This window comes from Maniola jurtina, chromosome 22, assembly GCF_905333055.1.
Source record: "Maniola jurtina chromosome 22, ilManJurt1.1, whole genome shotgun sequence".
Lineage (NCBI taxonomy): Eukaryota > Metazoa > Arthropoda > Insecta > Lepidoptera > Nymphalidae > Maniola > Maniola jurtina.
Window position 1 is genome coordinate 4850059 of NC_060050.1, and position 15171 is coordinate 4865229.

Consider the following 15171-nt stretch of genomic DNA (forward strand, 5'->3'; position numbering starts at 1 on the left):
ATTTTATATTACAAGCGAAACCAAGCCAATCCAAATAATTCAGTACAATATGCCACATCTAAATTTCTAGGTTCACCTTAATTGTTAGCCATTACGCCCTACCAGAACTAATGCACACCTTATCATAATTTGAATCGACGTTCGGATGACTTTTAGATGACGAACCAGTGTTTTCTTGTACGGTTATTAATTCTGGATCCGAGTACGATTCGTTTAAATGGTGACATTATGGTAGTTCAGTGAACTTGACGTTGGAACGAAAACGGACAAGGTGAACGCAACGAAAGAAGGTTTTAACTTAAGGTTTTTTGTTGTTAAAATTGTGCTACTAAGATGATACTTTGAAATGATAATGTTGCCCTGAGTAGAATAAATGATAATTAAGATTCTTGCTAGCTTCTTTCATCTAAAATCTATAACAGCGGTAGGTAGAGCCTTTAATGGCAGACAGACTACATTATGCGATTAAAACTAAAGGTGGAAGCAAATTATCGGAAGCGGCTAACAGATGCGACTTATAGTTATCTAGATAATACATAGGTAGTATACTGAACTGTGAAAATTATCGAATGAAAATCGCGGACAATCTTGAGTGTTCGAACATCCGAGAGATATCTCCTTACCTTACCTTAATATAACTTACCTTAATTTTTGTTTTCGCCTTTATGCTGCTGCGTAAGTTTGGTGTATGAAAATTAGTCCCAACAACACGTTACTAACACTTTTTTATTTTTGTTTTATCTTACCTTACCTAATCGTACCTACTACCTAGTCCCTAATCGAAATAAAATCTTTACTCTTAATTATTGTTTGGTGATAGGAGTTTGTCAAAATCGAGACAGCTAGCTGTGATCTAAACTACCAAAATCTAATAAATAAATAAGAGCTGCAGCACTTTATAACATAATGAAATTTTCATTTCCTACATAGAAAATAACCGGGATCTTTTCTGCCAGATATGTAGAACTCTCAGGGCCGGGGCACATAATATGGCGGTGCGCAGCGCAGAGCATTTTTCACCGTCAAAATATTATCGACATAGTCCTCATTGAAATTGTGCATCCGTGCGGATACTCGCGCATCCACGCGCAGTCGCGCGCGTGCTCGCGCATTCTCTGTAAAAATTCGCGTAATGTATTACGCGACAAAAATTCGTGGGCATGCTCTGCGCTGCGCTCCGCCATATGTGCGCCGGCCCTCAGGCTGTATGCGCTAGAGAGATCGTAGAAATCCTACACAAACCTTATTGCCGATTATCACTCTGGTCATATCATAGATCGGATCATAGAACGTTCCATATCGTCTCTCGACGATATCTATACTGGTCCATAAACACGGGCTCAAATACAATTTGCATCTAGCAACGATTCAATAACTTGGTATAAGCACACAATTAATTTCACCACTTGCTGTGTTCCCTTATCAAAGTCATCTAAGTCCATACTGGTCGGGTCATCGACGCATTTAACTCGAATCTATTGTTTGAACCAACCTAACTATAAAAGTCACGGTGCTTCCATATTGGCATATTGCGAACCTTACATAGTTCGAACCTAATGACCTATGACATTTCAACCGATAGCTCTGTCCTGCTCTTTTCTGGTAGGTGGGAGACGTGTACAGCATAATACAATATCTACTCGTTTTGTTCGATTTATAAGTGGCTAGGATTCCGAATCTACTGTTTCTCATATTGTTTCTTGAGTAGCGACGAGGTGTTTTTGTTGGGAATGACAGGTTGCAAACGTTTTATAAAGACACCAGATTCAAAATCTTTAGAGCTGACAGTTTAGGCAGCTCGGAGCTTTGTTATATAAGTAGGTACTATTGGACAAGTGATTTTTCCCTGATAACGAGGACCGGCTCTAATGTGGGACGCAACGTGCGTTGAGATATCCCCGTGTCATATCAGGGAGACAGCAATAAGACCGGGAGCCACAGCAGAAATGGTTGCTGGTGGTTTAATTGAAGTAACCAATTTCATGTAAAAAAATTGGTGAATGAATTTATTTTCGTAAATGGGATACATTTACACATAAATGCTTGTAGAAAATCGTCAAATTTTTGAAATACCTCTTGTAGCTTGTCTTGGGCCAGGCTTTCTTAAAAGGCTTTGTGATTTAGAGCGCGCCCGTATATGGGTTATCGATGGCTAAATAACTAAAAGCCAGTTTAGTTCGGTGCTCAAATTTGATTTATTATGTCCTATAAAGGTTCTGTACCAATGGAGTATAGCTATTTTGCTAATAAAATTACCTGTAGCTTTAATGGTGTTTGTTAATAAAATAATAATAATATATAGTTATAGCTTTGGCGCCTTGAGCTGTTTGTTATTAAAATTACTTACCTACCTGGTAAATTTATGGGAATACCTTTTCTCGAAGCCTACCGTACTTACGAAATGACCAGGATTTTATTTCGCGCTAGGATACCTCATGCAGGTAGGTACATATAACTATATTAAAACATGAAGTTATTCAAGGGGCGGACCAACAAATCCTGAAAGGCCGTTAACGCATCGGTGGTTCTTCTGGTGCTGCAAATGTTCATGGGCGGCGGTAATCACTCAACCGCTTGCTCGTTTTCGTTTCTCGGCACGGCTTTGCCCATAGGGTAACTAGCCACAGCGAAGCCTCCCACTAAATTAGACCAGAAACAACTTAGAAATTAAAAATTCCTACATTGCCCGTGATGTGAATAGAATCCGAGACGTCGCACTGATAAAACTAGAGCGCCCACCATTGCACCAGGGATTATTTCCTATGACAGCGCACGGAAATCTATATTTCAGCGGGCCGCGAAATTGTGGTCTTGCCGTTGTGCAGAGTTAGATATAAAAAGTACTATTTTTATATCTAAATATATAAATGGAAAAGCTGACTGACTGATCTATCAATGCACAGCTCAAACTCCAGGCCGGATCAGGCTGAAATTTGGCATGCAGATAGCTATTATGACGTAGACATCCACTAAGAAAGGATTTTTGAAAATTCAATCCCAAAAAGGTAAAACCGGGGTTTGAAATTTGAAAATAGCGGGTGAAGTTGCGGACAAAAGCTAGTTACGTGTATAGTGCATACCGTGCCAAAAAGGCAAAGAGGTATGAATAAGTATTGTAATTTATGTCCAGAATTAATAGTATCAGACGTAAGTAAAAGTGACTCTACAATAACTTAACTAACATTCGCTTATCGTTTAGATATGTAAATTTAGGCTGAAACAGTCACTAGATAAACTATATCTTTATAGTTTACACAATCTAGGCGTCGCCTCTATACGCAACTAGATCTCCATAAATTACAAAGGCACTAAAACAAAGTGTATGCAATAAGTATCTTTTAACCCTTCGCGAACCATGATGGTTTTATAGACCCAACGGTGTATAAAACTGCAGGTAGAAAATTAAAACTGACCAATTTTTTTTTCTCTTTTCAAAACGGTTGGCCATAATTAGCAACCCATGAATTTGTCAAAAATGAGTTAATGAATTCTTGATTGTAAGACAATCCTAAATTAATACATGACTAGCTGATGCCCGTGACTTCGCCCACGTGGATTTAGGTTTTTCGAAATCCCGTGTGTATTCTTTAATTTTCCGGGATAAAAAGTAGCCTATGTGCTAATTCAGAATATTATCTATTTCCATTCCAAATTTCAGCCAAATCCGTCCAGTAGTTTTTGCGTGGAGGAGTAACAAACATACACACACACATACACACAAACTTTTGCCTTTATAATATGAGTGTGATAGTGTGATGCTATGGCTAAGCTCTGAAACAAAGTGCACTAAGTGGCACTTACAACAATAATACTTAGTTGACCCATTCGTTCCGTCTTTGATTCTCAAAGTCAAAATCAAAGTCAAAATCATTTATTCAAAGTAGGTACAATTGTACTCTTTTTGATGGTTGAAATTGTTAAATTTGTACGATATAGTGGTGATAATTAATTACGTAACTTAAAACTAAAGCTACGAGGGTTCCAAACGCGCTAGATATACGTAGCAATTTTTTTGTAGAAACTAAGATCGTCTACGCCATAATTACTCTAAGATTCATTTCATCTCATTTCACTTACTGCATGTCAGATCAAAATATAATTATTATGCTAACACGACTTGCTGGCGTCACAAGTTAGCTAAGCGTATTTGTTGCTGATTAGAGAAAAGCTTTTAAAATACACAATTAGGTACCTACCTATAAATATGCATGGAGAAACGAATGACTTCGGTGTGTGAAAGTCCTTATTAGGACCCCTATGTCCAGCTATGAACGTCTACGACGACCACGAGGGGTCAATTAGACCTCAATTAGTTCATTCCAGGTTAATTTTTATGACTAAAACTATTTGTGAAGAGTAATAAAATTCATGTACTAAACGAGGCATTAACTAATACCCGTTACAAGACTTTTGACAAATAATAGCATAAAAATTATACCCTAAAATGTGTCCAATCACCAGGCCAAAGTGGATGTAATCATTTTAAATATACGCCCTTAGTACAAAATTATTGAGCCGTTGAACACTGTAATTTGTTCTTTGATCGTAAAACGATGTGTACATTCCTTACAAAATGTTAGGGTGTGTAAAAATTAGGAATACTATTTTCACTTTTATTTGTAAGCGATATGGCACATTATTGCATAGCTGTTTTACGCTTGTGTTAAATAGTTGCAAGGTGTATGAGATTATATAACTATTTAACGTAAGTATGATGGGGTAATAAGTATTGTTGACAATCAATTTGTTTAGAAATAAAGTATTAGAAATTTTCACATACTAAGCCTTGTAGCGTTTTACCAATAATATCTACTCGTAAAGAGTTGAAGTAACTCAAAAATTCCAGCCCAAACCCTTGGATCTAGAAAACTAAACGCACATAGGTTCCTACTATAATATAGACAAAGAATGAGGCCGTATTTTTCGAAATTCCCACGGGATAAGGAATAAAGCAGATTTGTATTTTCGCCAAACGAAACCGCGGTTGGTCGCTAGTAACTTCTACATTTGGTGTAATGAATTTGATTTTACTAAGCAGAAAGGTTCGGTCAGTAACTCGGTTCACCAAAATGATTTGTTTATGTAGTATCTAACTAAATCATTTATGCACAAGTTTTTCGTTACCATATTATTTGTGAATTCTATGAAAAACACTGTTTTTATGATAAACTCCTCCCATTATACTTAATTTCGGGAGGATAAATAAAACACTCAAATCTGATTGGTCTTTTCGGTAGATTTTAGCATACCATCTTTGGTAATACTCATCCTCAATTTATCACCTACCATAAAAGGAGTAACCAATGAAACGCATCGTGCTAACTTTGGTAGAAATATAAAAAGTTAAAGGTGACCTAAAGTACTATAAACGGACAGGTACCTTTTCAGAAGTTATTTCAATGTAACAGCAACAATATTAAATGCCTTTTTCATAGTGCCTTTTGCAAGATAAGTAATTAGAGACAGCTTTTCCAATCTTTCTCTATTATGAACGCCATTCCAGAAACAGACATTTTTATTTGATTTGTACTCTCCAGACCAAAGAATTTAAGTTTTCGTGAAGACAAATGAGCACGTCTAGGCTTCACGAGAAAATTGATTTAATTAATTAATAAAATTATTTATTGTTATTATTAAATCATTATCATCATCGGGTGCCATTTTAAGTTTGAAGTTTGGTGATAGGTTTGTGAATATGTAGAATAGATTTTTATTCAAGTAGACTTTTACAAGTGCTTTTGAATCGTCAAAATAATTTAACACTGGTCCGGAACGCCGTTCCGAGAAGAACCAGCAAGAAACTCGGCGGTTGCTCTTTTCAACTGTTCAATTTACAATAATATGCCGTACTGTACAAGCAATTGCAGCCCCGCGTATTGCTGGAGCGAGTCAAATCCATGCTTTTGTATCATTTACATAATCTTCGATTGTGTAATATGCCTTTTCCAGGAGCATACTTTTATTTCCTGAGCATTTTTACGACACTGTAGGAGTGCTGCTGTTAAAATCGTCCATTCCACATATGAAATGAAGATATATTTAGATCCTCCCCCTTCCAAATCGGTAGCATTTCAAAATGCTTATCCTTGATTGGTCTTGTAGCAATTATGATCTGGTGTTTGGATACTTTTTTAGCATACCATCTTCAGTGGTACAAGTCGCGGTTAATTTATCGCCTGCCATAAATGGGGTAGCCAATCGGACACGCCGCTGTCTTCGGTAGCGTCATAAAAAGTGGGTGTCTTCTTAAAAGGCTATAACTAAACTGAATTAACGAGCTTTTTCGACGGACTCTCAGGGCGTATACATAGGTACATTTTATGTGTACATACATGCGTACATACGACATAGGTATTAGATGCTAAATTTCTTGCATACTAAAGTTTTTGCTTGGGAAATCTGTCAGGTTTAAAGTAAACACGCGTTTAACGGTTGTTTAAATATTTTAAGTGGTCTAGCATCTATCGATGCGATGGACTGACCAAATTTAGTCTGCTGTGGGCGGTTTCTTGAACGAGTGTACCAGGGAGGCAGGGAGAAGTGGCAAATGCTCGTGAGGCGTATAACATCTGCCCTTAAAGACGTTACTTCGTGATGACCACGACTGCTCTGCCAAGAGTGTTGCGACGAAGAAGAAGACGCATCTATCTGGCTAAGCCGGCTTAATTAATTGGATCAATAGCGGCATCATCACATGTTAAACGCTATCATGGTGCATAATGTTCGCCTTTTTTCTTTGCATTTATCTATGATTTCTTTTCAGGTATTAAGACGTGGTTGGCAAGGGGGGCCTCGGGCGCCAATGATGCCAACTGTAGGGGCCCCGGGGGACGCCACTCAGAGCGTACCACTGATATATCCGCCTCGCCATCATGTTCACGAGGTTTGTATCAAATATATATGTATATGTACACAACAGGTCGAGATGGCAATCGAGGTATGAGATGGGGGGACGCACCGCACACTAGCACGTGTCACCCGCGCTAGCCCGGGGACTGTGCGGGTGTGCGGGACGTCCCCTCCCGGATTGCTATCTCGACCTGTCGTGTACTATACCTACGTACTAAGTTTTTAATAGACATAAGTTGACAAGATCTTTTTTTTTTAAAGAATATCACACTTCACACTATCACACTAATATTATAAAGCAGAAAGTTTGTATGTGTGTGTGTGTGTGTGTGTGTGTGTGTGTGTATGTTTGTTACTCCTTCACGCAAAAACTACTCGACGGATTTGGCTGAAATTTGGAATGGAGATAGATAATATCCTGGATTAGCACATAGGCCACTTTTTATCCCGGAAAATCAAAGAGTTCCCACGGGATTTCTAAAAACCTAAATCCACGCGGGCGAAGCTGCGGGCATCAGCTAGTCAGCCATACTATTTTTCCCCCCCAATTAAGCGTAGCTTGTGCCAGGAGTGGGTACGACAATAGTGCAACGGGTGGGGTTTGAAACGCCGACCTTTCGGAATTCAGTCCGCTCCTCAACCGTTGAGCTAACGAGGCTCGTAATCTTAATTCGTAATACAGTATTGCACCAATATCAAAACTCTTTCAACTCTAAAAAACACTTTTTCAAAATGAATAAAAACTGATTTTTGATAATATACAGACTCACTATTAAAATTTAAAAAAAAAGATTTGAACAAAATATTGTGGTTTGAATAGCACCATACAGTTATTACAGTTCCACTCCCATACAGATAGGTAATAAATTCAGGGACCGGAAAATAACGTTTTCTCCAAAGGCGAAGTTTATGAGTTGAAACAGTTGTGATCTTGGGGTGCGATATGGAAGTTAAGTTTGTGATACTTTCTTCTATCAAAGGTTTCATGAGCTCAGCGAGCCAAGAGGATCTTGATATTGAAGATGCAACTTGTGAGCTACCTTGCACCTCTACACACCCATTTGCTCTACTAAGGGCTTACAAGCCGATACTACAGGCAATGTGGCAAACCTATGAAACATGTAAGTGATATTGAGAAGTCAATTGGAGTTAATTATCTTGCCAAGTTTTTGATAAAATATTGCAAAACTAAGCCATGGGAATTCGAGGAAATTGTCTTTCCCAGAAAGTCTACATATTAGAGCTAGGTTCCCGTGCTTACAAGTGCCACGTTGAAAAAACATTAATTGATTTATGGAGATAGTGAGCCTATTTATTTCTACAATATAGGTACCTACATACCTATAAGTAATAACCTTGAATGTCTAGAGTGCACTGTATCGTAGCTATTAGATACATACTAATGGGAGTTCTTAGAAAATCCACACTTTTCAGTAAATACTGACGTATTTTATTACACAATAATTTTCACGAACATCTAATCATTTCGTCATAATTGTTAAGTGTGTAAGTATGTGTCAATTTCATTTTTGGGTTTAGTACAATGGTTTAGTAGCTACTTCGTAACGGTTTCTAGGTTGTCTATTGGCTCTTTCAAAATCAATGGTCTATCACGACGAAAAACTAATTTGCGTATATCATAGTCCGTACAAAATGACTTTTCACGCGCTATTTTAACTCTATGGGTCACCTCTCACATCAAAAGTACGTTTCACCTTTAAAATAAGGACTAAAGTCGTATTTTTGACACACCATTTGATACATAAAATTAAAATGGCGCGTGAGAAGTCATTTTTTACGCATTATACCCTATACCTAGAATAATAATAATTATGCTATATATACACATTGATGTCGAAACCACTCCTCCCTATACCTATCTACCTATAGTTATAGTCGACTTTTTAATCCCGGAGATCAAAATGACGTTTCATGACTGACGAAAAAGTAACGTAAGTTCAGAGACGTAATAGGTAAACAAAATAGATTTTAAAAGCAAAATATTAAAAAAAGTTATTACAGGGTAAAAAATTAATTATTATTGAACAAAGTTGAATAAAAAGAAAATAGCTCCTCAGGATAATATTATTATTTAGTACAAACATTCTGATGAACTTAACAGGGCTCCCTCCGTCACTCGTTTCATACAATCGTAGTTCCAATTTCATTTGAATATTAAGCAACCAAAGTCCATGAAATTTTGCAGAAATATTCTAGAAACTAATATCTGTGTCTGTGTTGTTTTAGATTTTTCTAAAAATATGTAGTTATAAAATTACAGGGGCTCAAAGATTTGTATGAAAATTTTTAAGACCGCGTAACTTTGAAACCGAATATTTTAACAGAAATCTGGAAAACCACAGACATAGATATTAGTTTCTAGAATATGTCTGCAAAATTTCATGGACTTTGGTTGCTTAATATTCAAATGAAATTGGAACTACGATTGTATGAAACGAGCGACGGATACAGCCCTCTTAACGAGTGCAATCTGTCAGGTACGAACTGTACCTAATGATTGCAAATTGCATAATACGATCAAGTGCTCCAAGATACGTATATTTTATAACTAAACCTCCAGATTAAACCTGGCATATCGAATCTGTAATTATTAAATTTGCGCATACATATTTGTTGCGTAATCAAAAATATAACTATACTATTTACCTTGCAGAATGTTTGAGTTTAGTTATAAGACGAGCTTTGAACTTTATAAGAAAACTCAGAGTCACTTAGCGGGCAATGAATAGAGGTATGCTTGGAGTTTTTCTACGTGATCAAATCGGAAATGAGGAGATCTGTAGGAGAACCAGAGTAAGTGACTTAGTTCAGCGGGTTGCGAAGATAAAGTGGCAAAGGCCAGAGCTATAGGCAGTTCCAAGGTGCTAGAGTGGAGACTTCGCACCGGAAAATGCAGCGTTGAAAGTTTCCCCACCAGGGGAACAGACGCCATCAAACGAGTCGCATGGCGCCGCTAGATAGCGGCGGCGCCAAACCGTTGCGTCTGGAAGTGCCTACAAGAGATGATAATGATTAGAAGAGAAATACTAGGTATTCAGCCAAATGCAAAACAAATATCGACCAAATGAATTAACTAGCAACACTAAATTGTTATCTCAGTAAACAAGTGTAAATTAAAAATTTATGACACCCCCGACAAGTGAAGGTTACAGTAACTAGAAAAGAGCTGATAACTTTCACACGGCTGAACCGATTTTCTTGGATTATAGCTAAGAACACTCTCGATCAAGCCACCTTTCAAACAAAAAAAATTAAATTAAAATCGGTTCATTAGTTTAGGAGCTACGATGCCACAGACAGATACACAGATACACACGTCAAACTTAAAACACCGCTCTTTTTGGGTCGGGGGTTAAATTTAAAAATCAATAACTGAATCGCTGTTTTGTCGACCACTTATGGATGCTAACGTTCACGGTTTCTCTCGGTTCTGTAGTAGAACATGGGAAGTTGTGAAGTTCCTGAACACTTTTGTAGTTATGTCGGCAGATAAAAAGAATTTTCCTCGATTTATTCGGTAGTTATGTACATACTTTTATTAGACACGCTAACGGCGCTAAATAATGACGTTTCACACAAGCGGGCCATGTACACTGACGTCGGAAGTGCTAAACTTGTAGCATCACCACAAGTGTTGTAACGTGAAAACTAGTGTGTACATACCTTATGTTTATTTTTCTAATTAATGCGACATTTCTTGTATTACATATACCTGCATTTAAGTAATAATAAATTATAGTTGACTCGCTCCGGCTTTGCATACTGTGATGAGTGTTTCCTACCAATTACAATCCGGGTATCTTTAAAACAAGAGTGAATAGGCACCTTCTAGGTAAACGCGTCCCATTTTAGACCACATCATCACTTTCCATCAGGTGTGATTGTGGTCAAGCGCTTGCCTTTAGTGAATTTAAAAAAAATGAGTTTTACTCGTAAACCTTCTTCGTAAAATTTTCTCAACGATTTCGAAACCCACAATTAAATCCATTGAATTTTGGAACTTATAAGCAAGTAGGCACCTACTTACTTAAATAAACTAACAAAACCGACCAAGTGCGAGTCCGACTCGCGCACCGAGGGTTCCGTACTAATAGTGGTATGTTTTCGACATTTTGCACGCTAAATCAAAAACTATTAACTATGCATAAAAATAAATAGATAGAGTGTACAAGTAAAGCCATTTCATATTATGATAGGTACCCCTTTTTTTTTTTTTTTTTTTTTTGTTGACGCTGGGGAATGCATTTACGCATCCCCCCCGGAGGGAGGGTATGTGGGACTCGCCGGCCGAGAGGCGACCGGTATACCCACTAAACCCCAGCGGCGCTACTGCGCGTCGCCTGGCGACTGGGTTACGGGAACGGCCGAAGCAAACAACCGCGACCCAGCCAGCGACGTCTGCCGAGGCAGACCCTCCACCGGGGACCTGCTCGGTCCCCATCGACGCACCTACGGGACGCACCAACGAAGTGCGTCCCCCGACCTTGGGACGCGCACGTCGCCCGCGTCCCATCCTCCGCTTCGTCCACTGTGCCCTCTGCTAGTCAGAGGGACACGCGGAGAAACCTCCCCCCCTGCCAGGTCATTAGCCATAGCCAACAATATCTCCAAAGAGAAATTATTAGCCATGTTACCGGGGCGCACCGGCCCGAACACTGCTCTTCCCCTCGGACGCATCCAAAAGGGACCAGCAGCATCCAGGCACACTGGGAGGTTACCTGGCTGGCGCCCCATGATAGGTACCCCACTTAGTAGGTATATAAATTACTTTGAAAGTCGAAAACACTAATTTATTATTTGTTCATGAACACATTTTAACATTTTTTTTTGTGATGTAACCACAAATTCACGATTTTCAGAATTTTTCCCCATACGTGTGCTATAAGACCTATCTACCTGCCTTTCATGATTCTAGGTCAACGGGAAGTACCCTATAGGTTTCTTGACAGGTACGACAGACAGACAGGCAGTTAGAAAAACAACTTGCTTATTTGAAACTGAGTGAAGGATGAACTTCGAACGTACAAAAAAAACAGTGAATTTAAATTTTGTTTTAATATAATTCAAATATGACTTTAGTACTACAAATATTATTTTAGGAATTTGAAAAAATATTTTTAACCTGTTTGTTCAATATATTAGCGCATTTCTCAATTCGGCGCCGATGTCGTGACTAACAAACTAATATGTTGGATTATGTGTTTATCTACTTGTTAGGTTTCATTACAAAGAAAATAATACTTATTATAACGCTCTATCTATATTATTGAGTACCAGTTGAATACATACTCCTATAACAAAATATTAGGTATACAACAGCGTAATAAGTATGTAAGTATAGCACAAACGGAAGTTAGATTTCTATTTAAATAAGTTTTTAACCCCCTACCCAAAAAGAGGGGTGTTATAAGTTTAACGTGTGTATCTGTGTATCTGTCTGTGGCGTCATAGCTCCTAAACTAATAAACCGATTTTAATTTAGTTTTTTTTGTTGCTTGAAAGTTGGCTTGATAGAGAGTGTTCTTATATAGCTATAATCCAAGAAAATCGGTTCAGCCGTTTGAAAGTTATCAGCTCTTTTCTAGTTACTGTAAACTTCACTAATTGTCGGGGGTGCGGGTGTTATAAATTTTTAATTTACACTTGTGATTATTATTTCTTGGTGGCCTGAAATAAACTTTTATTAAATGATAAAGGTTCAAATTAGCCTGGTTTTTCGTTAAACCCAGCTTTTTTGTTGCGATAATCCATAGTAATATCACGCGTATGTCCTGCCATTCTTTTTTTGTGGCCAACCAACCAACTTTTGTTCAGATTTGTTAAGTTTATGCCAAATTAGCCTGGTTTGTCATTAAACCCAGCTTTTTTTGTTTCGTATGACGCAAACTAATATCACGCTTATGTCCTTCTATTCTTTTTTGTGGCCAACCAACCAACTTTTGTCCAGATTTGTTAAGCTTATGCTTAACAAAACCGAACCAAGTTTTGTGCAGATTTGTTAAGTTCTGCTTAACAAAACTGAACCAAGTTATTTAAGTTTGTTGAGCTTATGCTTAACGAATCTGGACTAAACTTGGTCGCTTTAATTCATTTAATGTAAATAAAAAATCAGGCTGAGCTGTCATTTAGAGGAAAATTTCACTAGTAACTATACATTGTTATTATTTTAACTCTAATACCTTAAGTTGATTTATCGAGTGTAGTCTGAATGTTCCGCGCATAACTCAAATTGTCTCTACGTTTTTTGTTCCCCACAAACCACTCAAAATAACGTAATGCGCGTAAGACCATTACGAGTTCCAAAGTAACTGCACACTGAAAGCTATAATAGCAAATAATATAGGTATGTTATCAGAAGGATTGAGTATTAGAAATAAGTTGTTATTTTTTTGTAGGTTACAGTCAAAATTAAAATTGCGCCAGACCCATTAAATCCACCAAAAATTATTTTTAATTATGAAAAACTAGAATAGGCCCAGTAACTCGCACGTGTGAATTTTGCCTTTTAAAAACCCAATGAGAATTCTTTGAATTTTTGAATTTAAAAAGTACTCTCTAGGTCTTAATATCCATGCAAAAAATCACGTCAATCCACTGACTGCTCCTTTGCAGTGTGATTGAAAGACAAGTCACGAAACAAACAAACTAACAAACATACATTTACATAAATATAGTATAATTTTAGTAGGATTTAAGAATCTTTACCGAGTATTCGAATTATTATGGATCGATAGGCATATTAATACGTATAAATATAAAATTGATCTTTTTTAAATTACATAATAATACTTTCAAATCTTGCTTTAAATTGGTCTGCCTGAGTTTATTAACAAATAAACCATTTTTCATCAGAAATCATATTTTAACAGGTAATGTACTGAAAGTCTTTTTTTGCTGGTATTTCAAGTTTTTCAATAAAATAGTGTTAATAACAGCGGTACAAAAAGTTTTTTCTAGTCAAATTGAGTATGGTACATTTCCTACTAGATAATGAATCGTAAAATAATTACAGCTTATCGCATTAGTTTATATCTGGAAGATAGACCTTATAGTCCCTCGTTCAATGTCAGCTATTTATATTAGGTTAGAGATGACTTGCTCTTATTGTTAGAGGCTAAAAAGCAGTCGACTATTTTATCTGGCATTCGGAAATTACTGGACGACATCTATTGTAGCAATGCCGAAAGAGTCTATTTAGTAATGAATTGTACTTGTTTCGTAAAAAAAAGGTTACTATTTGCTTATCACGGTAAAAAAAAATGTTTCTTACAATTTTTTAGATCTTAATAAATGTACTTAATTAAAAATAATGAAAATACAGAATATTGAAAAAATATGTAGTTTGTATATTATTTTAATGAGGTATGTAATTTTTACAAATTATTTTAAGAGTTGATAAAAACTCTATGTCTAGAGGAAAATTTCTAGTTCGATTTTTTTTTCTTTTATACAGCATTTTAAACATGGTTGATTGGCTTCTTTTTTTTCTTTTGTAATCTTTTAGTGAGACTTACCAAATATGCAATAATATAAGTGGTTTTTATTAAGTTTATGTGAAATTTTGGGACAATTTAAATGGTATACGCGATTCAAGAATGTCACTTTATTAATCCCGTATCCCGTGGCGTTGCATCACTCGCCCATTAATCATACACTTCTACAAATTATAGACTAAGAGATAGCGGTCACATTATTTGCAATGAATCAATTAGATTACATAATTACCTAGTTTTAAATTGTTATGCGTATTTTTGTAATTGTTATGTTTGGTGTGCAATAAAGTATTTTATAATAGAATATGATACCCGTGGCATTACCCAGGTGGATTTAGGCTTTTTTTAAATCCCAGGGAAACTCTTCGATTTTCCGGAATAAAAACTAGCCTATTTTCATTTCCAGGATGCAAGCTCTACAGTATCTGTATCAAATAGGTAATTATGCTCGCGACTTCATCCACATGGAATTAGGTTTTTAAAAATCTAACTATCTATTATCATTTCAGGATAATAGCAACATAATAGTTCTTTGTTGTTTATTTCTCCTTTCAATGAAGGAAGAACCATCTTTTGATGATATGAAGTTCTGTAGGTATACTTAATACCTGCAAGAAATATTTATTATACTTAGATATCTCTTAGACTAAGTACAAGCGTCACATAGCATTTGATCCGGGCACGTGGACAACCGCTCCGATGTAGATAGGTACCTAAGCCGATCAGCGGGAAGATTTCTTTGGACGCTGATGCACTTGTGCACAAAAGTCATACATTAATACATCGCTGTCATAAATATAATTAGCCT

The 15171-nt window shown here is 36.8% G+C and overlaps 1 protein-coding gene across 2 annotated transcripts in view; it reads left to right on the top strand.

Moving 5' to 3' along the window:
- LOC123876686 (neuronal PAS domain-containing protein 4B-like) overlaps positions 1–15171 on the top strand; it is a 176487-nt gene that overhangs the window by 13007 nt on the left and 148309 nt on the right. For both annotated transcript variants that reach the window (XM_045922981.1, XM_045922982.1), the window contains exon 2: positions 6764–6883. In XM_045922981.1, the coding sequence (XP_045778937.1) occupies positions 6873–6883 (11 nt within the window). In that variant the 5' untranslated portion in view covers positions 6764–6872. The remainder of the gene's footprint in view (positions 1–6763; positions 6884–15171) is intronic.